Here is a 22,882-nt window from a genome sequence, read left to right as displayed (position 1 = left end):
TGCAGGTAATGCGAGTGCGTCGAGTAGTACTAGAAGAGATCTAGCTAGAGTGCTGAAAAAAAGGTGTATTCGAGTCGGAAAGGAGAGAAAAGAGCTGCCAGCCATGGGTTGATTGGCGATACCTAGGCGATGCGAGATCCCAAGTTGAGAAGGCTACGCTTGCTCCCCGTTTGCAGTCTCCGCTTCATCAAGACGAGGAGAGCTATAGAACTTCTCTTTCTGCACTTGGGCGGCTTGTAAGCAGTCGATATAGGTGCGGAACTTGACAATCTCCCTGAGGAGGTACGATGATTTGCGTTCCCAGTTAGCCAGCGCCTTCGTAGCGTTTGGGTGTCTAGGAGTAAATGCGAGAAGCATAGCAGTTCGAAGTTCGTTATGGCGTTTTAGTTCTTCCTCCACATATTGGACGTATGAACGCAGGCCGGTAAGCTGTTCTTCTTCAGAATGAGAAGACGCGATCATACTTTGCTGGGGCGGCGTCCAGTCACTAATATGGATTCTGTCCGCAGGTAGCCTTGGACGAACACTCTGCTGATCGAGAGAGCTCCGAATTGAGCTTTGAATGCTCACGCGAGTCCCAGAGGAGCTCATGGGTTTATGGTCGTCTGTCTGAGCCAGGGCACGATTGATGACAGCGTCGCTCCAGCCATACTCAATGTTACTGATTCCACCAAACATGGGCTCCTTGGAGAGTCTGGCGCTCCAATAATTCGCCGTTGACACAAACTCTTTGACAATCTCCGGCGTCCCAACCTGGAAAAGGTGAACTGCTCCGGTGGGTAGGCTTAATGCCCAAACATAAGGTCGAGACTTGGAATAGCCGGGTTGAGGCAATGCACTAGCGATAGTATGTCGAAGGAGGAATTTCCACGTTTCTTCTGCATTTTCCATCCAATTTCCTCCACCAACAACGATACCGCCATTTTGCCTCTGTTTAGGCTTCAACCGCATCGACTTGGTTGATGAATTAAAAGAAAATAGTCGCATCCACCCTCGCTGAATGACCGCAAACGTCTCATTCCAATTCCGATCTTTTGCTCGCTTATCCACAGAGTCAAGGTGGTGTTTGTGTTTCATGCTACCCTCCTTGGCCCACGGAGCTCCCGCGAGCTCTAGCGTTTCGTCCTCAAGCAAAGCCTCGGCTCGAGTAGAGTCTTCCGCTCCAACAATGAAGCTTGCTGAATCTTCTCGGATGATGGCATGGCTTAACGCGTTTGCAAATCCAATTGATTGCTGATAGTCGGGACGCGGGTAATCGGAACCCAATGTATCAACCGACATCGAGGTTAGAGTCTTGCCCAAGGACGCCTTGCTCCACGTGCTGGACGCGGTGGGCGACCAAACAGACTGGTCGTCTAAACTCGTCCGACTGGACGTCATTGCCGAGGGTGGATACACTCTGGGCCGTGATCTTGGTTTAGATGCCCATCGGGCGGTAGACAATCTATTGTCTGAAGAGCGGCCACGACTGAATACATCCGGCGCAGTAGCTCTACTCAGGGTACTAGGAGTCCTCCTTAACATGTTTCCAGTAAGCGTTAAGAAGTTATTGGAGGGTTGTTGTTCTTCAGACTCTGCTTGAATCCCCCGCAACGGTAGCCGCCTCTTCTGAATGGAGTTATAAAAGTCCTTGAGAACCAGTTCCACTTGATTCTCCCATGCCTTCTGTGTACCACGAAATGGCATGCTATTCAGTTGGCCTGAACTGCTAGGCATGTCACCACTGATGAGAGTGGAGATATTGGTCACTGTATTCGACTTTGGAGCTTGATCTTGAGGTTTCAACAAGCTGGATGCCGTGTCTACTTCAGTCTCATTCTTTTCGTGATAGGGAGTTGGGGCCCGAGGTAACATCCCGGTATCGTATATACTTCGAGGGCGTTGGAGCTTCGCTGAAGGGTTGATGGTTTCGAAGGCATCGGGTGCTGCGTCCTCTACCACCCTCTGAATTGTAGGCATTGTATTGCGAATAAACTGGCTTCGAGTCATCTTTTGGTCAATGTCTGCCATATGAAGGTCGGTATTCAAGAGTAAAAGTGAATAGCATATCGTGTGAACGACGTCTGGGGATGTTCATTAGCCCAAACACCTAATCGATTATGAAAGGCACCAAAGGGTTGTTAATCATACCTGTTGCTTTAAACCCATGTTTGGGGTTGCATTCACACCAACGAGTTGAAAACGCATCAAGAACTCGATCAACTTGCTGCGTCTCGCCCTTCAGAGCAATTTTGGAACACAAACTGCGTAGTGCTGCCAAGATATTCATATCCAACCAGTCGAACAAGTCCATGTATGCTTTTCGAATTCCAGCTCTATGAGGATTTCCAAGCCAGGTTGCAGTAAGCTCCTCATTTGAGTTGTCCTCAGATGTGTCTTCATAAAGTTTCAGAGCTCGTTCCCGATCTGATGCACTGGGAATACCGCTGGAACCAAGAGTAGGCTCATTCAATTCCTCTATACTTTCTTTAATTGGCGGCGTCGGCGCTGTAAGTTTCTTTCCCAACTTCAAACTAGGATCTTCGGCTGGACTCAACAACGGTGTATTGAAGGCGGTCTGATAATGGGATGCGGTGGTAGATGCTGAAATCGGAGGAGATTGGCTGACACTGTCAGAAGCTCCCTTAGGCTTGGTAAACCCTTGTTTGGCGTCTGTTGACGATGCAGATTCGAGCTGGGTCTCGTCCCGCATCTTCAGGGTAGTGTTGACTGACAGCTTATTATTAACTCGAGCGCCAATCTTTGAGTCTTTGTTGGCCCCATTACCATTTAACGCGCATTTGTGGGACGATGTTTCGGGAACAGGGCTTGTCATAGGCCGCCTAGACGAATTCTCGGAGCTCTGTGTAGGGGCACCTTCGTTTCCACTGCTGTCCGCTAAGAAGGAACCATCACGGTCACGGGGTGTCAAGTTCGGCTTTAGATTCGATTTTGCAATGTTCGAACCCTTATTGTGCGACAGTTGCGGTCCACCATCTGCGTACACCCACTTGTTCCGAGGTCTGTCATAAGGTACTGGTTTAGGGTTGGATTGTTGATTTCCAGCGTCAACATCAAGTTCACCTAGATGTACTTCAGATTGCGCGAAAGGCTTGGAGTGATCAAGGCCAGGTGAAGAGGAGTCTGCTAAGTACGGTTTCATAATTTGACGTAAGCTACCACTCGGGCTTCCTTCCGCGTTTACATGTCCTGTTGCATAGCGGGGTTTCATGTTTGAGTTGGGTATGACCAACGGAGATGGAACATGATCCGTCGTAGATCTCTTTCGTCGACGAAAAAAAGAAGATGGCTTTTTCGTCACGACGGGAACGTTGTCCTGACCTCCATTAAGTTGGCCTTGGGTGGGATAGCCTTTCGAGCTGTTCGGTGCGCTCTGCGATTCTCTAGGCTGGCTGAAGATTTCACTATCCCCCACAAAACCCTGGATCTTTTCGAGTTGAGTAGGGGGTGACGACTTGTACGACCCAAAGACTCGTCGAAAGAACCCATAACGCTCCTTTGCGGGAGGCGGTGTGATGGATTCTGTGACTGGGGGAAATTGGGAAGATTTATGGAATGCAATTGTGGGACTAGGCGCAGGTCTATGAATGTGAGTCGGTATGGGAGGTATATCCGGGGGAGCCTCCCGGAGGTACCGACTGTCACCCGGGCGTCCTTTAATGCTGGTTGTGCCTAAAGTATCGGGTCGGCCCCGTTTGTTATACATGCTTCGGGCGGACTTGGTGCTATTCTTGCGAGATAGGGCGGGGGGTCTGGCACTCGCCGCTGCGCCTTGCTGATCGCCAGAAAGGTCTTTGAACGCTGGAGATTGAGCTCTTCGCGGTCCTGCAGGTACGTGAGGAGTAGGCGCAGCATTGATGTCATCATAGTGTAACATGGGATTGTCCACCGACAATGTCGATGCTCCATTCGTCCCGTAATCGAAGCTGATCGATCGTCGTGCTCTGCCAATATGACCTCCGGTCAACATTTGGTTGATGTCTATGTTGGAAGAATCGCTGCTACGGCTCCCATTCCTCAAATATCGGGAGGATTGGTTGCCCATGGTAGCCCGTTGCGCCTCGAACACCCTGCTGCGATTGCTCGATTTGTCTGCTCCATCAAAGCCATCCACCTTTCGCATCGTAGATTGGAAATTAGAGCTGCTGTTGCTGCGGCGTCCGCGCCCAGAGTGACTTGAATAGCGACCACCGTTCTCCTCGAGGGTTCCTATTTCCGACGAAAGGGAAGAAGAAAAGGTGTGTCCGCGATGGCGAGTACGTTTTGCAGTGGCATAACGAGAGTATAGGATGTACGGGTCGGGTTCATGCGATTGGTAACGCTGTGCTTCTCCTGCTGTGTTAAAATTGGAATCTGAAAATTGATCTAATGAAAGGAGCATATTATCGACGATAGAAGCTCGAGTGGCATGACGCGGCGATAACGACAGGTCATGGGGGTCTTTCTCTTCTTCCTCCGAATCTTCTTGTTGGTTCGCATCGACTGGGGTTAGGTCGTCGAGAAAGGTTTCAGGGAAGGAGGATCGATTCGCTAAACGTCGATTCCGGCCACCCAGGTGCTTGGTATTGCGCCCAGGTGTCCGTGGTGGTGAATTGTCATAATATGGATCATGCTGCCAAGGGTTTTGGGAAAACATTTGGTATGCAGACATTCCCAACTTCCCAAAGGGGTTGTCGGAAGATTCGTAGTCGTTGATTCGAACCCGACGAAAGGTTTTCAGGGGCAGTTACGGCGATATTGTTGGTAATACTGCCATTGGAGAGTAGCATAGGAGTCAACGCATGGACCAGGGAGAATTGCCAGGATGAAAACGGGCTCGTGCAATCAAGGTCGAGGAATTGCAACAAGGGGTCGAGAACGAGGGAGCCGGAAAGACGAGTCCAGGGAGGACTTTAGGAAACGAGAGAACGGGAGATGATGGGAGGTAGCGACCGTACTGACGGCTCAGAAAGCCCGTCCCTAGGAAACGCAGGAAAATTTAGGCAAGCTCTGGCTGGATGGATTAATAACGGGGATTATGTATGGGGAAAAGCGGCGTGTGAGCAGGGAGATTCAACAACTGCAGGGTTCCAGTCGAGCAAACAGTGTTGACTTACACGCAAAGTGCAAAGAAGGTACGTAGGGAACGATGGGCTGGCAGCGATCTCAAGAACCTTCAATTAACGAGTGCCGCGTAGGTGTGAAGAACGCATATGTGAGAGAGCCTGATTCACGAGGGACAAGACGGAAATTGATACCTTGCGTTCGACGATTGGTTTCGGTCGAAGAAGAGACGAATCCCTGCCGCTAGTGAGAGGGCTATGATTGAGCAGTTCCAAACGACAGTCGATACCGCAGGCGTCAGATCATGGCGCGGGTATGGTTCAAACCACTAACCACTCTCGAAAACAAGCGCTGGCGCCAACTCCGGGAGAGATTGATGAGATGAAACGGCTGGTGATACAACGACTGGCCGAAGCTCGTCTTGGTTTGCGTGACTCGATGCTTGGGCCTCAAACTCCCGTCTCTCGAGGATCGAGCTGGTGGAGGTTGCATCCAAAGACCGCGAACGAGCGATGGAACAGCAGCTGAATCAGGGGTAAATTAAATACGGGAAACAGCGTATCGAAGTTACACAGGGTGGGGCTTGGGGGCTCTCTCAGCCAATCAATGCCCCGGGACAGCCGTTTTAATGCAAGTCATCGGGTAAGGCTAGCCTAGTTTTAGTCTAGCTTCGACTCCGGTCAGGTTGTTCGTACGGGGAAGCGCTAACGGTCGAAACGGCACCTGATGAGGTCAGCACAGCGGACAGACTGATTGTGGATGCTTTGAGAGGAGAAGTATTCCATGCGAGATACGCCGTACGGAGTACAGGGTGGTTCACTCCACTATCTGGCTTTGTCGTGAGCTTTCGTCCAAGTGCGTTTCTCCTTTTGCCCTGACGAATTATCCTTAAACCTGGGGATCTAGTTACTCCGTACATAGTACTCCGTATGGGCAGACATCTTCTTGATGCAGTTGACCCCAATCGCCCCGTAAATGCATAGGTACGCACGCTTGTCGACTCGTTTGAAACCATAGGGCCCCATGGAGCGCATACATGTCTTGTCTACAACCCACTGGATAAAGGCTTCTATGAACTCACCAAACTCTTTGGAACCTCTACAAATAATAGAATCGTCTCCGCCAAAACAAGCGGAAGCGTACTCCGTACGAGTCAAATGCTTGGCACGCTTAAAAGATCTTGCGTAGCCGGATGCACGTGACTAGCTACTGGGCCTTGGCAGTCTACCAACCTCATCATCATCATCAGCAAGCATCCATGATCATCAGCAAAGTCAAGCTTGATTGAAACATGTAAGCCAATTTGTGGTGGCTTGCTGAACACGTCTCGGGCATAGGATTTGCAAGGCCTTTACGTTGTAGCAACTGGAACCCCCATCGGGTGAGGGGCCATGAACCCTCATATATCTGTTCCCCGTCAGCATGGCGGTCCGGCCAACTTCGGGGGGATGTCTCCGCCGAGTCGAAACTCTTCTATACGGTTACCAAGGTTCTTCCGGAGGTGAGGCCCATCGGATTCATCCAGCGGCGTATCGTATCGCCCGAATCTGTTGTGTTTGATTTTCTTGCGGCGGCCTCAGCTGATGGGATCGTCTACAATAGGTTGTTCAAGTTCCCGCAAATGGACTTTGAGATGGCCATTTGGGAGATGACGTCTCTTTTAATTGCGCCAAAGAAAGTTTTTAAGTCAATGTATTATCATGTTCGTCCTCTAAGATTGCATCCCTAGCCGATGACATTACTGACCGTAGAGTTGTCTAGAAACGTTCGTATCTCCGATATACCCATCTTGAACTGTCAATCTGACGCATTGGATTTAAATAGAAACGAAAAATACATGGCACCGACCCGACCCATCGTTCACATACCTCCTTTCCTTCTTCCTCCTTCTCACAGCTCTCGCATGGGGCTTGGCATATCGACCCAGTTTCGGCTCCATTGTTCGACTCTCCGCTTCCTTCATATTCATCCACTTCATCGGCTCCTCATTACTTATTTCTACAATCGCATACTTTGTGATTGGACGAATATTCGGGCCCAATGGCCCAGCATCCACTCTTGTCGAATGGCGAGGGATGAGGTCGAGTTTGGGACGAGTACGGCGCCGCGGAGCTGCTCAAGGCCTTTTTGCGCAACCGGGGGAGAAGGAGCAAGTCGAATTTGGATATTGCTTTGATGTGAACAGCCCCGATATCTTTCCATCCGAGGGACTTTGCCTGCTAACGAGAATAGGTCTCGAACCGCGCTTTTTTCCCGCTTTACCTTCATCTATATGTAGTCCAGTTCCTCCTCCTCCCGTTACTTACCCGCAAATCCGACTCTTCTCCAAGCTTCCTTGCCACCTTCCTTGGAAATACACTTTACCTGTCAGCGTTTACGTATTACATATATATCTCGTTCCTTGGCTATAACGCTCTTCCGTTCCTCCACCATACGGAGCTCCTTCTTTTACCAATTTCCATCCTAGCGATACTGTGGCTTGTCAGTTTGATTGTGGGTTGGGGTCTCGTGGGACAAGGGGGGGCAGTTGCCGGTCTTTTCTGGGGAATATAGATTGAGATGCGTCTATTGCTACTCGCCGCGGACACTAAATTCTTGGGAATACACTTGGGACAGTTGGGTGGGAGCGACCCCTGGCTTCCTCGTGTTTCGTGTGATCTCCCTCGATACTGTATGCATTACGGAGTGATTTTTTCAGGGATATGGCCGGTTCCCAACTTATAGACTCGGATTTCTCTTGCATGTCGTTACACAATGTTGCTTTAGCGGGCTCAAATTGTATTACAGCATTAATGTACGAAATATCCAATTTAGCATAGTCGAACGATGTTTGGGAGCAGTTACTTGACTCCGAGTTGGCGGCTCTATAAACATTTCTGTATCTCCGAGTGAAGATGGCCGTCCCATCCGTTATAGTATGGGCTAGTCTAAGAACTGGGAAAGTATTATGAGGGGAAGATATTTAAATTGGTTTCACCAGTTGGATAAGGGGGGTGCTACCCGAAAGCTATCTGCCCTGATCCAACACCTTGTACTGTGATTGACATATTCCTACGGAAGTGAAAAGGACGGAAAAGCTGGCCGTTAGGCTGCCCTGTTTGTCTGTCTGGTAATGCAACATCATAGCGTCGTTATTTGAGCAGATGATCATGATATGAACAAGACCCCACACTTCTAGATTTAATATCGCCCTTTCTCGCCAACACGGGATAAGCCAGATGCAGTCTTCGCTGAATTGAAACAAGCCACATCGAATAAAATTCGTCCAGACGACATTATCAACTGAAGATGCCGCCATACCATGAATAGGGACAATGAACGCAAGGACCGGGGTTGCTCATTTGCTCTTTCCAACCTTCTTACCTCCTTTGCCACTTGTTCCCATCGCGGCATCGCGGAGTTTGGCCTCCTTTGCTTTTTGTTCTGCCTTCTCACGCTCTCTCTCCTCACGTTCTTCCTTTTCGGCCTGTTTTCGGGCCTTTTCTGCCTCGCGTCGTTCTTTGACAAGGGCTAGTCGCGCCAGATCAGCCCGAGCTTGATCTGTCTTCCCCTCGGCATGGAGTTTCATGTATCGCTCTCGAGCCTGCTGGGCTTCGATCGCTTCACGCTCACGGCGGGAGAGTTCTCCTGGGGCCCTAGGTGCAGGTGCTCCATTAATCGCGTCAGCTGCCTGCGAGCGCGACTTTGCAGTATGATTAGGATTCGCTGGCATATCCTCATCGGATTCCTCCTCACTCTCAGACGGCGGTAGGTCTCCAGGAGCCGCCGCCACCTGGCTTTTCTTGGCGATGGCGGCCTCTTTTCGAGCTTTGGCAGCCGCTTTGCGCTGTTCGCGGGTCATTTCCCCTGCTAGTTCATTAGAAGGGCCTGCTTCATCTTCAGACTCTTCCTCAGATTCATCGTCGTCTTCCTCTTCGGAGGAAAGAGGGTCATCGTTCGGGTCCTGTCAGCAAATCGCAGTTAGGGAGAGTGGGCGTGATTTGAAGAACAGTGAAAACAAACCCTCCACATCCCAATAGGGTTTCCGTCCTTGTCTAACGGCTGGATATCACGGCTATAATGCTTGCCACCTAAGATAGTCAAGGAATAATCATTAGAACCTAGTAGCGAAAGAGCTTCTCAGGCTAGCATACCGCCACGGGTGGGTTTGCTGAATTTTCCTCCACGTCCGCGAGGGGCCATGACGGGCAGACCAAAAGACTAGTTATCCAAAGGGTTGATTATGGTATTCTGTGTTGAGTTGTAGGCAAAGTAGCAGAGCAAGGAGGGGCAGGTCGCGAGACTGGCGGGGCACGTGTAGAGATATGAAGCTCTAAATGAGGTACGAGGGCCGGGTCTTTTTATGGATATTCAGTAAGATATGAAAGAGTAGACTCGGCTCCAACACACGATAGGTGATAACGACAAAAGAAGCGTACGGCGGGGAGAAGAGGGGAACAACAAGACGAGCATCTGCACCTCTTGATGAGCTGCACCACCAGTTTGGGCTAATCGGCCTTGGCAACGCCGTCCACATGTTTGCTCTGTTTGGCGCACGGCTGCTTATGTCAGACAGCGCCCCCTTTTTCCACTTCAGACGACGTCCATCTTGAACTGCACTCGCATAATATATATGGAATGGCGGCAGGCAGACCTCTACGGACAGTGTGGTCTCGAATAGAGCCTGTGGATTGGAGTGTGTCTTTCTACTTGCTATCATCTGTTCTACCTCTTGGTAGAATCCACCAAGCATGGCCAGAGGATGGGAAAGCCCTCTGGCGGTGCAAGCTCGTTCTTTCTATGCACTGTGTGACTGGCATATTTCAGCGGTGGATGATGCCTTTGTGTCACTTGTAGTCAATTCTGAGATTGAGTAAAAGATCTCAAGTGGGAGCTAGCAGGCTGGCTCCCACAGGCAATGCCCCTCTGAAACGTGTCCGGAGGATTCCATGACTGCGTTAAAATACGGGCCTCTTTTGATACCTGCCCTCAGATGTGTGCCTGTATTTCTGTTTCCGTCACATGTTCTGAGAGAGGAACACGTCCACAAACATAAATTCTTCTTCTGAGCTTCGAGAACCTTTCTTTCCTTCCTCTTTTCTTCTTCTCACATTCGAGAACATTTCCTTCAGAGCTTCACAAAACCTTTTCACACCTTCCGTCCCATCTCTCATATCCTGAGCATACAAGTTCCTCTCTATTTGAACACTTGCCTTGCAGATATTTTTGATCTGTGTTTCTTTATTGAAGCCGCAATTGCATTCGAGGCAACTCCTTCTACGAGTTTGGCACCAAAGTCTCAAAACTAGCAAACGCCATCAAGCTTGACTGGTGTGGCTGCTTGGTTTGACCTTTTGCTCACTTTCAGTAAGGAAGACTACGCGTCCTCAAGTTTTAGGTTATCGCAGCTAATTATTCTCAGTCAGATTTGTTAAACCGGTTTACAGGCCGGCAACGAAGCCCAAGACCAGTGAAAGTCATCAAGCTTGACCAGTGTGGCTTCTTAATTTTAGTTTTCTCACATTCAGTAAGAAAGGCTACGTAGGCTCAAGTTTTAGGCATTGCAGCTAATAATTTTCAGTAGTCTCGACATTGAAAGCTTCATATCATTATCCAATATGGCAACAGCGAGGGATTTTAGCGCGCCGCAAGAATCAGCTGGTCCTAACATGGACATTATCTCCAGTCCGGTCTCGCGCATGGAGGACCGAATCCTCCAATGCGACCCTAACGTCCCTAGGGCGCCTGTTACACATAGAGATTCATCTGCAGGAACTTTGGATAGGTTTCCGGCCGAAACCATGTTCCAGATCTTCTCTCACTTAGACATCTCGTCCCTTAACAATTTCAGACGAGCTAATCACGCAACCTTTGACCTCGTATCGGCCTATCTGCCTTTCGAACTTCCCATGATGCATGCTTCAGAGACCCTCCGGGCAATCCAATCCGTCGGAAGTCTAAAGTATGTCAATGCACTTCAACTGTTTCAAGTTATGCAAACAACGGAATGCGCTCTTTGCGAAGATGTCGGCCCTTTTTTATTTATCCCGCTACTTAAGCGAACATGCTGGTTTTGCATTAAAAGATTTCATATTTTTAAAGCTTCAACCGTCAGAACATGTTTTGGCCTCGATGACCGACACTTCCGTGATATCCCGATATATCGAACCATTCCAGGAAAATACGGAATCCCCTTACGAACATACGATGTGGTTCAGCACTTAATCTCTAGGCCTGACGCCGAATATGCAAGACTTCGAGCCGATAATTTCGACCAAGTTCAGTGTGACAGAAGAAGGGCTCTTGTTTGGGGGCTATTTGAAGAAGAGCAAAGGGGAGGGCAAGCAAGGAATGACTTGTACCTCCAATCCCTTTCTCCTCAGACCAGTCCTCGGCCTCGCGTCCCCTTAACTTGGCGGAGCCGGCTTGCTGAGCAAACCACCCAATACAACTATCATCTAACCACTGTCTTGCCTTTTGCAAACGTTGCCAAACGGACCATAGAGACCCATAAGTACTGCACCGGGTGCATCTATCAGAGGCACATTTTTAAGACGAAACTCAAGGCCACTCTTCCAGAGTCTGTGGCCCTTGAGCTTGAGGAGGAAACGATGGAAAGGGCCTCGAGGGCCTGGTTGGTGAAGGACCTCGTCGAGCATCACAAGCACTGCCAGTGGGTGGGTCAGCTCCTTGCAAAATGGCCCGTTACCTACAAGCTGCTCTGAGTGTGGAAGGGGGAATGATTTCGGCCCTGTGTTTCCTTCAAAAGCCCCTTCTTTCGAGCTGAGTTGTTGCTGGCTGTCCGCTTTCCTTTTCCCTCCTTGAACTTTTCTTACTTTGCCCTTACGTTGAATCCTTACCACGTCTTAATCTTGCCCTGAGTTCTTCGCTTTTTATGTGCTTTAAAATAACAGCAAATCTCCACTTCGAACGACCCTTCTCAAACTTGAAAAAATAAAAAAAAAAAAAAAATTTTTTACCTGCTTGATGGTCTAGTTTTAGCTTATGCGAATGGAACGAAATTTTCAAATATTTTCATTAGCTCTGCCTTCTTTGATCTATGCAACGCCTATCATTAATTCTTGACAAAGGACACATATTGGGCAACAAAACTTTTTATGCCGCAAACAAATTAAAAAAAAAAAAAATAGGGGAACTTCCAGCTGATAATTATAATATGTGTCCCGAACAAAGTGGTATGTCGGGTCTATACATATGTTGCTCCTGAGATCCTTATACTCGGGCCACCAACTTCGGCCCAGTCAAAGCGAGCCGGGCCATCACCAGGATGGCTGTTCCTACAAGCATCGAGACGGCTGCAAATATCTGCGCGAACCGATAGTCACCGCCGCCCTTCTCGATAAGGGCGCCCGCAATCGGGGGACCCGTTAGCGACGCAACGCTCACAATGCTCAGGATCATCCCAAATCGAATTCCCGTTTTCTTCAGGTCTGTTGAGAGGCTGGTCACGACGGCGGGGAATAGAGCCTGCATGCCGGCGCCGAAGAAGCCGTAGAGGATAGAGAAGGCGTACAGACCGGAGGAGTTGTCTACGCCCATCCAGGCGAATAGCATTATCATTGTGAGGAAAGCGAACGGGATGATGGTGTTTAACGGGCCGATGAGATAGTCGGCGAGACAGCTGGGTACCATTCTACCGATGGTCCCGAGGGCGTTCATGATCATGAGGAGAGTGATGCTTTCGGCTTTGGGGACGCCGACTTGGCTGCGGGCGAAGCTGCTGACGTAGAAGAAGCCGATGAAGAGGGCCCAGAAGTTGAGGTACATGCCGGCTGCGTATAGGGAGTACGGGGCTTCTTTGAATGCGGGCCACTCGAAGAACGGTCCGCTGCGGCGAGGTGGGATGCGCTGACGGAAAAAGATGAAGCCTGGGGCCAGGGTTACTACTGTGATGAGACCCATGACGCGCAGAGTCCAGGGGAATCCGATGCGGGGGAGTAATCGTTGGACAATGACGGGGTATATGATTGCTCCAGTAGCAGAACCACAAGCGCCGATGGCCAGGGCGATAGAGCGCCTTGAGGAGAAGTAGGTTGATACCAGCGTCATGGTTGGACAGAAGACTAGCCCGCCCCCAATCCCCAGACAAAGGCCTTGTGCTAAGAATACCTGCAGATATGTCTTACATAGGGAGGTCATGAAGATTGCGAACATGATAATTACAGCCCCTGTACCCCATACAGGCTTGAAGAATCCAGCGTCTGTAGCCCGGCCGGAGAAGGTCCCGATGGCGAAGAGTAGGAATATTTGGACGCTTCCCACCCATGCAATGTCCGACGGTGGACGCTGGAGCGATTCACTATAGTAGTCCTGGAACATCCCAAAGCTGTTGGCGAATCCCCACGTGTTGAAGATTACTAGGTGGGCGAGGGCGGCTTGCAACCAGGCTTCGAAACCGCCATCGGGAGGAGGGCCAGGATCTTGTCCAGAGTCCTTTGTCCGAATTATGGATAGCGTTTTTGCTATGATCCCGTCTGTTCCAATTGCACGTGTAGGTTCACGGGTGAGAGAATATCGGCGCTCCTCTTCGATCTTGTCGTCCTGGAAAGAGCCTTGTTCTACATCGCTCGAAAGCGATGATGGCACATTGCTTGCTCGTTCAGAGCTAAAGGTGAGCTTTTCCGGGTCTAGCGCAGCGGCCTCCCCCTTAGGCCGTATGCTTGTCTTTTCCATTGTTTCACTGAAGGATTTCCGGTGAGACTTATTTCGATCCCAATAATTGCGACCTAGAGGCTTTCAATTAGTGATGAAAGTGAAATCGCAGGAAAGGTTCATACCTGCGGAGCACTATGACCGCTCCGGGTATGATCTGGACGGGATGGCGGGGTTCAAAAGATGTACTCCAGAAAGAAAGGGAGCATTGACCCATGAACCGTATGGTAAATAAAGACCGTATCTGTTGCGTTTTTCAAGCCCTACCTTTGGATTCTGATAACTGGGATATAAACTACCTCTCTCCCGGAAAGAATAGAGTGAAAGAGCAAGCAATTACGATTACATGAAAGCATAGAAATAGTGCGTGCAGCGTGCGTCCAAGGTCAGCCATCAAGAAAAGACATAGATTCGTTTTTCTTAAAAGAAAAATTCGGCGAAAGAGCGGGTGACTCTTTTCGGCTCGAATTCAAGTCATCGTGCGGGTCAGCCTCGAATTCCCCAGTAGGAGTGTCTCGGCCCACGCTCCCGCCTTGGAACTCTCCGCTAATCACGCCCTATGATAAGAGTGGGTTTATTAGCGGCGGCGTCTCGAGGTTTGATGTACAGCGACGGGACTCTGCTTCTCTTCTGCTTTTCTTGTCGCAGTCAGGCGGGCGAGTTGGGCCCCATTCTGATTGGAACCCGGTTCGGCTCCAAGGCATTTTGATCCCTGTCGCTGGCTCGCACCGTGTCTGAGCTCTCGCATCGCGCGATGAAGCCGGTGGAGAGCGTGGATGGCGGATTGGAGCTGGTCGCCGGGTGAGTCGGCACGCAACTTTTGCAGGCGGAGGTTGGGGTGCAAACATGCGAAACAGGGCAATCGGAGCAAACACGGACAATGAGTTGTTCCGCCCCGGGCAGTTTCGACCAAATCGGGCAACAGGATTCATCTCGCTCGCTCCCTTTGGCAACAGTCGCCGTCTTATATCCTTTTATCTTCCCCCCGTGCCTATGGCTGCTCACCAGGCAGCTCGCAGCTCTTTCGCCGCTGCCGCCCTTGTCTCGTCCGCTCCCTCCCTTTGCCAGGCCCGTCCGGCCATATTTATTCCTCCCATACTGCTCCGTCAGCGCGGCCTTCGCTATGATGTCGCGTGCTTTTCCTCCTCCTCCGCAAGCGGAAAACCTCTTTCGTCCGACAAGACCCAATCGCAGCCTATTTCTTCCTCCTCCGTATCTTCCTCGGTACCACCCACAATAAACCCTGGGGTCTCCGCAGTAAACCCACCGTCTAGTACCCGACCTGCAAAGCTCGAGCTTCCCGAGAAACCGGCGAATTCCAGCGCGGGTCTTACATATTATATGTCCCTAGGGAAGGCATATTACACGTTTTATAAAACGGGCTTGAAGAACGTCTATCACAACTATCGCGCCGCAGCACCTATTCGGAAGAAATTGGGTTTCTCGGGGTATCTGCCTACCTCGCTGCCTCCACGCGCACTATCTGGGGCGTCGGCATTTGAACAGCTCGTCAAGCGGGAGGGTGTTACTAGAGCGGAATTCCAACTGCTGAGACGGAGCGCCTATGACATCAGAAGGATGATCCCATTTGTGATGATCTTGATCGTTTGCGGAGAATTCACGCCATTCGTTGTCCTGGCGCTGGGAAACAGGGTAACACCGTTGACCTGCCGGGTGCCAAAGCAGCTAGAGAAAGAGAGGCGGTTAAAGCTGGATCGAAAGACTGCGGCTCTTCGAGCTCCTGGTACATCGCTGGAAGACAAGTGGCTTAATCCGACCACGTTGCCGAAGTCGATAGCGTCTATTGTCCGATATGCGTCCGCACCGGATGTTTTGCGCTCTTGCGCCGTCTTGGGCTTGTCGAAATCGCATTGCTTGCCGGCTTATGTACCGGGGTTCATGGAGGGATTGTTTGTTAACTGGGTGTATAGGCCCAAGCTGAAGAGGTGGTTGGAGTATCTGGCTGTCGATGACGCTTTGTTGAAGGACGGTGGCGGTGTGAAAGGGCTGAGTGCGGATGAAGTCAGGGTTGCAGTGGAGGAAAGAGGAGGCGTGGATGCTGGGATGGATAAAGTGACTGAGGAACAGAGAGACAAGGAGATGAGAAGATGGCTGACAAGATGGGTAGAGAGTGGTGAAGAAGCTTGAGATACCCCCTTTTTGCTTTCCGCCGGGTAAGACCCAGGTGTTGCCCGTTTGCCTCTATTTCGGCCCAACTAAAGAGGGCCTGAGATAGTCCAGCAGCTACTTTTCTATCATATGATTTTGTATTAGTACTACGATTTATGAGCGCGTTGGAGTGGATGGTTTGTATAAATATTGGAAGCTCTTCTCGCCGGGCTGGGATATAGACTCGTCTCCATCATTTAGGGCTCACTTAGATTTCTAATTCATCACGATTGAGATGAGATCGAAGCACTGAATTCGCCGAGAAGAGAGGTGACCAGTTCCCACACATCTTCTTTTGCATTTTAACTCCCGCCACCGAGGATAATCCTATCCCTCATCGTCTCAAGCCGCTCATAGTCCCCGCCAAGGGCTAATTGCAGCATACTTACACCCTTTTTATCCTCACTATCTCGAATTAACCTTGCAGTCATCAGATTTAGATCCTCCTTCCGTTTCCCGCCCGTCGTTTCTTCAGCAGTACCCTCCCACTCCCCATCCCACGCCTTGATCGCCGCCCGCAGATCAGCGTACACATACCCAAACACGCGCTGGATCTCTAACGTGCGAAAACACTCCATACCGAGGTCGTTCATGTAGTTCGCTGGATCTTGTAAACACAGCATGTGCTTGGCTAACTTCGCTGATACTTTACCGATGCTGATTTGTCCACGGACAGACGGCGCATCGGCCTGCATCCGATCAAATGATTTGCGATGGCCTCGTTTGTGGAAGATGGCCGGAGGCTCAACGGCGATGCCATAGCGACGGAAGTTGATCGTGGAGAAGAAGCGGAGAATGTGAAGAAGCTGTGCGGCGGTGTTTGTGCGGGGATATTTGCCTTCGGAGAGTTTGAGGGCGGCGACGATCATCATGGTCAGGGTATAATTGTTGATACCCTGGTTTTGAGGACCGAAAAGGCTTCGTTGTTCCAGAACCATGCGGAGGATCGCTAGGAGCGGGCGGAGAGTTGGAAATTCGGACTGGTAGGATTGGATAAATTCAAGGGAGGTAGGGAATTGAGTGCCGCAATGAAGAGTTAACCGAAGGCTTGTGGCCGCGTGGACAGCGGTGACTATGGGGATGCGTGAGCGGATAAGGGTGACTGAGTTGAAGATGGCAGTACCGCGAAGGAGGCGGGATATCTGTGCTTGCCGTTCAAGTTGCAGTTCTGCAACCTTGGGGCGCGTCGGGCTTGGCCCACGGCTCTCAAACGAGCCATCGGGATCAGGGAGAGGAATGAGTAGGTCGATATTGGAATGGCGCAGAGCCAGACCTGTCTGTCTGGATCCGATCAGTAGTGGCTGTGGATGGTCTGCTCGCTGGAGAAGGTCCGCAAGCTCCGAAACCAGATTTTCCACGGCGGTTTCTTCCTGTGGTACTGGTGATATGTAGGCCTCAAAGGCTTTTATCTCGTCATCCATACGCGAGATTCCGTCATGTCCTGATGTTTCAAGATAATCTAACCACGGGCATTGGATGGCCTGCTTTTGCGTAGTCAATCCTGCAGAGCCCTTCTTTGCGAGTCTGCGAAACAATGAAACGGCTCCATTTGGACGAATATCCAGCCTTCGTTTCTTTGTCGAAGAAGTCAACAACTCCAATCCCAGTTCGGACGAGGTCGGGGCTGGAGACTCTGTCGTTACAAGATTCTGCACTGGCCAACTCTTCTGCCGTTGTTTCCCTTGCTCACTCTTGAACGGCCCCATTCCGTCGGGGTGGGTGGAAGGGCCAAAGGGAACGCGGCGAATCAGCCTCTGTCGATTGGCATAGCGATGTGCCTCAAGGGTCGCCTTGAGGCTGTCTGGGATGATGGGTAGATCAACTGCATGGTGATTCCTGCTGCCGCGAAGAACAGGAGCCGAAATTTGGGCTGGGAGGGTGTGGTAGAAGCATTCCGCCTGGAGGTGATGGGGGACTCGAAGCCGGCGGGGGGTCATTCGGTTGGAAAGACTGGTATGATATGTTAGTGTAGCATCCACCAGTCACGGCGACACCTTCTGTGCTGCGGGATAAAGCCTCTGAACGCTGGTTTAAAACGTCTTTGATCGTGATGGATCTTTGAATCCAGATGAAATCCCACCCGGCTTAGTCATCGTGTCGTTGAGATGCCGTTTGCACTGAGCTGCGAATACACACCCAGCCGGATCAAGAAGCAATCAAAGGGCGCAAGCAAGCACTTAACTAGTTACTATGGGAGTAATTCAGAAGACAACGTCAAATGGCATCCCGGACTACAAGGGCAGACCAAGTTGAAGCCCAAGACTGGCCGATGACGGAATGGCATGAGCTTCAACTCTCGATTCCAGGCCATTTTTCCGGTTAACTTGATCATGGCTCGTCCAGAGTCCGATCGAGAGTATTGCATTTGTCGTCATATCTCAAGCCCTCGACCAACAAACTGCCCAAGCCTCTCGTCCACTCTGTCTCCTGAGCAAACTCGCCGTCATAAACTTCCAGACCTGCCGAATTGATTTTGAGTTGACCGCGGAAGTTCCGCAAGGCTAATCATCGAATTAACTAACTTTGCACATTCCTCTCGAGTTCGCCCATCGCCTCTCTGCTTCGTGCCCCGCAGCCTACCTCCCGACGACGACCACGACGACCACGACGGCATCATTGCGCTTCGAGGGCCCTTGTCATCTCTCCTTTATCCGGCCTCTTCGTCGCCGGCCCCTGTGTTCCTGTTCCTATCGGCGCATTTCTGCGGCAGTGCTACCGAATTCACTGGTTCGTGAACCCCACCATATTTTCAAGGCTTCTGGGATGACGAAATAGCGCTCTCGAAGTGGGCTAACCACTGATCTCTCCGGATATAGGGCATTCCAGCGCATTCTTTTCGCCAAACTCGCATTCTGCCCTCTCTGAATCCGCTCCTCATGGCGTCGCCCACAGCCAAAATGCCGCCAATACCGCTTCACGAGGCCGTTCAACCGGATAACAACCAGATGAGCAATGACGGATACTTTGGGAACCAGGGCGTCCTTTCCTCGCAGAACACAGACCCGAAAGCACAAGAATGCTCGAGTTCAACCCCAACGGCGGCTACGCGCTCAGGGACTGAGTCGTCGAGTACGTCTCCCGACACCCCTTCTGCTGCTGCAAAGGGAGCACACTCCAGCAGGGAACTGTTGCGTCGCCTCAGTCTCATGGACGGCAAACCGATGCCTTCCATCATGACACGGCCGGAAGAGCACGCTGATCTTCATCTCACCGGGCGAATCATCAGTGCAGCGTTTTGCATCCCTTATAAACTTCGCTTCCGGTCTGGCATGGCTTGGGTAAGACTAAACACCAACTGTCTCTCCTGAATCAATCCTAATCACAGTCGCAGGAACTACACCCTCGTCCCGGAACATCTGCCATATTCGATTCCTTTGAATACCTAGCTTCCGCAGATAACCCATGGTCTCATACTCTGGTTGGATGGACCGGCGAGGTGGAAAAGTCCGCACTACAAGATTGCTATTTTCAATCAAAGCCGCCCGAAACCCCTGGTATTGAGTCGTTGTCGCTAGAAACTGCCTTGATGCCAATTAATAAGGCATCTGCTCCGATACCGGTCAATGCTAACCACAAACCCGCGCCGCCTCCAGCTGATGGGATCCACGTCACGGAAGGCGATCGGGCTCGCCTCGAAGGCCAGTTACGCACAAGCAAATATGGAAGCATACTACCAGTCTGGCTTGCCGATGATACCGAGTCGCCAGACCAGACCATTCAGCTAAAGGACCAAGCACGCTGGCGTCGATACGCTGAACGCGAGGTTTACCCTTTGTTCCACTACAAGCAGCATGGCCCAACTGACGGGCGGTCTGAACGCCGCTGGTGGGAGGACTACCAAAGGTTGAATCAGCTGTTTGCGGATCGAATTCTGGAAGTCTATCGTCCCGGAGACATTGTCTGGATTCACGATTACCACCTCCTCCTATTACCCAGTATCCTGAGGCAACGGATTCCCGGTATCTATATCGGCTTCTTTCTCCACGTTCCGTTTCCTAGCAGTGAATTCTTCCGCTGTCTAACTCGAAGAAAGGAAGTTCTCACCGGCGTTCTGGGAGCTAACATGGTCGGCTTCCAGTCATACACATATTCTCGCCATTTTTCTTCCTGTTGCACGCGGATACTAAGATTTGATTCAAATTCTGCGGGAATCGACGCTTATGGCGCCCATGTTGCTGTTGATGTTTTCCCGATTGGGATCGACGTGGACGCTGTCCGAAAAATGGCATACGGCGATGATCACACAGAGAAGACCATTGCAGAGATCAAGAAGCTGTATGCCGGGAAAAAGATCATCATTGGCCGAGACCGTCTTGATTCCGTCCGCGGTGTGACCCAGAAACTTATGGCGTTTGAAATGTTTCTGGAGCGATATCCTCAGTGGCGTGACAAAGTTGTACTTATTCAAGTCACCAGTCCAACCAGCGTGGAAGAAGAGAAAGAGGAGTCAGAAGCCAAGTTGTCAAGCCAGATGTCGCACTTAGTGTCGACAATAAACGGCAAATACGGCTCGCTGAGCTTTTCCCCGGTTCAACATTATCCACAGTACCTCCCACGCCACGAATACTTTGCACTTTTGCGTGCCGCTGATGTAGGCCTCATCACCAGTGTTCGAGATGGCATGAACACGACCAGTTTGGAATACGTCGTTTGCCAGCATGAGAATCACGGACCTCTCATCCTGTCAGAGTTCTCTGGCACCGCTGGAAGTCTACACAAAGCCATCCATATCAATCCTTGGGATTCTGGCGGAGTTGCGGCCGCGATAAATAAAGCGCTTACCATGAGCCCCGCTCAGCGTCAAGAGCAACACGAGGAACTATATAAATATGTCACAAGGCACACCGTGTCGAGATGGTCAGATCTATATGTACGACGATTATTAACCAATCTCTCCTCGTTCAACCAGTCTATCGCGACACCACTTCTCGACAAAACAAAATTGCTATATCAATATTTGAAAGGCCGAAGACGCCTATTCATGTTTGATTACGACGGCACATTGACCCCAATTGTGAAAGATCCACAAGCAGCAATCCCGTCAGATCGCGTGATTAGAACGCTAAAGTCTCTTGCGGCTGATCCTAAAAACTCCGTCTGGATTATAAGTGGGCGCGATCAAAACTTCTTGGAAGAATGGATGGGCCACATTTCAGAGCTAGGGCTGAGTGCCGAACATGGTTGCTTCATCCGCAAACCCCACCATGATACTTGGGAAAACCTGACTGAGAAGTCCAACATGGGATGGCAGAAGGAAGTGCTTGACATCTTTCAGCATTATACCGAGCGAACACAGGGTTCTTTCGTCGAACGGAAGCGAGTAGCATTGACATGGCATTATCGACGTGTTGACCCTGAATATGGAGCGTATCAGGCGAGGGAGTGTAGGAGACACCTAGAAAACACTGTGGCAAAGAAGTGGGAAGTTGAAATCATGGCCGGTAAGGCCAATCTGGAAGTTAGACCGACGTTTGTCAACAAGGGGGAGATTGCATCGAGACTCGTAAACGAGTGTCAGGGGCAACCGGATTTCGTTCTGTGTCTTGGGGATGATTTCACTGATGAAGGTGAGTCTATTCGTTCGGGAGGCCATCGGTTGCGAACCGCCAGCTAACTAATTTTGTTTTCAAGATATGTTCCGCGCTCTACGACGTTCCAACCTTCCGGCAGATTTAGTCTTCTCAGTCACTGTGGGTGCTAGTTCGAAACAGACCGAAGCTAGTTGGCACTTGCTTGAGCCGTCGGACGTCATTGCTACTGTCAGCCTTTTGAATAGTTGCACTGACTGATCTCACGGCGACCGTCCGTGGTTTCTTTTAAATACAAAAAAGAACTTAGCATCATCATGAAATTCGGGTGAAGGGGGTTATAGCTCTTTCTTTAAGGAGCGTCCTCCTTTGTCAAGCACTCTATATTATCATTTTATTAAACTTTGATTTGTGGAGGCAAGTTTTTGTCAGGAGTTCTGTTTCTGCGCGGTAGACTCGCACACATATATACTACATACAGACACATCGGCTTTGAAGCATTTTTGCAATATTATTTGTCAAAAAAGCAATGGCGAATGGAGGAACAGAGAGGTTTTGTGATTTATTCTTGACGTTTTCTGGTTTGGTGGCTCATTCTATCAGTGTTTGATGGGAGCAATGTTTCCCGAGAACCCAGGATTTATGTTTCTATCTTTTCTCATACTTCATAGTATGCCCCTTCCCATCACTTGTCTTGCCCATTGTTGGCAAAACATCTAATAGTCACTTTACTCTCTTCTTAGAGATTGTACAGCAATTAGTTACATTTCTGGGACTTTGGCTATTCCAATAAAACGTGTACAGGGAACCATCGCAAGCGCGCAAACCAACAAAAATAGACAGCCAGCCATCAATCAACTCCTATGCAAGCCCTAGATCCCCATCCTAATCCCATATTAACACCAAGTCACTCACCTCCCAGCCCCTACTCCAACTTCAAACCCAAAAACACCGTCCCCTCCACCGGACACTCACAGTCATAATACGCCTCAATCTCCTCAAACCCCCGACTCTTATACAGCGCAATCGCACCACGCATACTCGGCAACGTATCCAACCGCATCTCCACATACCCTTCCGCCCTCGCCACGCCAATCACCGCATCTATAAGCGCCCTGCCGATCCCCAACCGTCGGGCCTGCGGGCGTGTATACAGGCGTTTAACCTCGCAGACGCGCGGGGACAAGGCGCGAAGGGCGATGCACCCGAGGACGTCGGGGTCGGTGTAGGTGCAGTCGCAGCCGCAACTGCGGTTATCCGGGTGGGGAGCGTTGGTGGGGATTCCCTTGAGGGCGAGGAGTAACTCGCCGCCGTTCTGGGGGGAGTAATTCCCCGGCATCTGGCTGATTTCGGTGTTGAAATCTTGGTAGCTGAGGTCGATGCCTAGGGATGTGGCGTAGGATGTTATCAAGGCGGTTGCGGTGTCAATGTCTTGAAGGGAGCGGGCGGGATGGATGTGGAATTGGTTTTGCACGTTCATGCTGCAGTGT

The 22,882-nt window shown here is 50.6% G+C and overlaps 8 protein-coding genes across 8 annotated transcripts; 3 read left to right on the top strand and 5 right to left on the bottom strand.

The window, feature by feature from the left end:
- Nucleotides 1–153: 153 nt before the first annotated feature.
- UREG_06942 (uncharacterized protein) lies at nt 154–4,651 on the bottom strand (the record flags this gene model as incomplete). Its single annotated transcript, XM_002583929.1, has 2 exons — nt 154–2,063; nt 2,131–4,651. The coding sequence occupies 2 exons, from the start codon at nt 4,649–4,651 to the stop codon at nt 154–156; spliced, it is 4,431 nt and encodes a 1,476-aa protein (XP_002583975.1).
- A 3,729-nt stretch (nt 4,652–8,380) lies between these two features.
- UREG_06941 (uncharacterized protein) lies at nt 8,381–9,225 on the bottom strand (the record flags this gene model as incomplete). Its single annotated transcript, XM_002583928.1, has 3 exons — nt 8,381–8,986; nt 9,046–9,113; nt 9,177–9,225. 3 exons carry the CDS (start codon nt 9,223–9,225, stop codon nt 8,381–8,383), a joined length of 723 nt encoding a protein of 240 aa, XP_002583974.1.
- A 1,415-nt stretch (nt 9,226–10,640) lies between these two features.
- Nucleotides 10,641–11,747, top strand: UREG_06940 (uncharacterized protein; the record flags this gene model as incomplete). The annotated part of the gene is made up of 2 exons (XM_002583927.1): nt 10,641–10,984; nt 11,108–11,747. The coding sequence occupies 2 exons, from the start codon at nt 10,641–10,643 to the stop codon at nt 11,745–11,747; spliced, it is 984 nt and encodes a 327-aa protein (XP_002583973.1).
- Nucleotides 11,748–12,255: 508 nt separating this feature from the next.
- UREG_06939 (uncharacterized protein) lies at nt 12,256–13,716 on the bottom strand (the record flags this gene model as incomplete). The annotated part of the gene is made up of 2 exons (XM_002583926.1): nt 12,256–13,152; nt 13,225–13,716. The coding sequence occupies 2 exons, from the start codon at nt 13,714–13,716 to the stop codon at nt 12,256–12,258; spliced, it is 1,389 nt and encodes a 462-aa protein (XP_002583972.1).
- An 825-nt stretch (nt 13,717–14,541) lies between these two features.
- On the top strand, nt 14,542–15,637 carry UREG_06938 (uncharacterized protein; the record flags this gene model as incomplete). Its single annotated transcript, XM_002583925.1, has 2 exons — nt 14,542–15,439; nt 15,627–15,637. 2 exons carry the CDS (start codon nt 14,542–14,544, stop codon nt 15,635–15,637), a joined length of 909 nt encoding a protein of 302 aa, XP_002583971.1.
- A 529-nt stretch (nt 15,638–16,166) lies between these two features.
- On the bottom strand, nt 16,167–18,478 carry UREG_06937 (uncharacterized protein; the record flags this gene model as incomplete). Its single annotated transcript, XM_002583924.1, has 2 exons — nt 16,167–17,814; nt 18,387–18,478. 2 exons carry the CDS (start codon nt 18,476–18,478, stop codon nt 16,167–16,169), a joined length of 1,740 nt encoding a protein of 579 aa, XP_002583970.1.
- Nucleotides 18,479–18,761: 283 nt separating this feature from the next.
- Nucleotides 18,762–21,653, top strand: UREG_06936 (uncharacterized protein; the record flags this gene model as incomplete). Its single annotated transcript, XM_002583923.1, has 3 exons — nt 18,762–19,142; nt 19,190–21,431; nt 21,496–21,653. The coding sequence occupies 3 exons, from the start codon at nt 18,762–18,764 to the stop codon at nt 21,651–21,653; spliced, it is 2,781 nt and encodes a 926-aa protein (XP_002583969.1).
- Nucleotides 21,654–22,153: 500 nt separating this feature from the next.
- On the bottom strand, nt 22,154–22,872 carry UREG_06935 (uncharacterized protein; the record flags this gene model as incomplete). Its single annotated transcript, XM_002583922.1, has 2 exons — nt 22,154–22,173; nt 22,368–22,872. 2 exons carry the CDS (start codon nt 22,870–22,872, stop codon nt 22,154–22,156), a joined length of 525 nt encoding a protein of 174 aa, XP_002583968.1.
- Nucleotides 22,873–22,882: the final 10 nt, after the last annotated feature.

Source organism: Uncinocarpus reesii, genomic scaffold (assembly GCF_000003515.1).
Source record: "Uncinocarpus reesii 1704 scaffold_4 genomic scaffold, whole genome shotgun sequence".
Taxonomy (NCBI): domain Eukaryota; kingdom Fungi; phylum Ascomycota; class Eurotiomycetes; order Onygenales; family Onygenaceae; genus Uncinocarpus; species Uncinocarpus reesii.
Note: the sequence above shows the minus strand (reverse complement) of the source record. Positions and strands in the feature narration are given on the sequence as shown.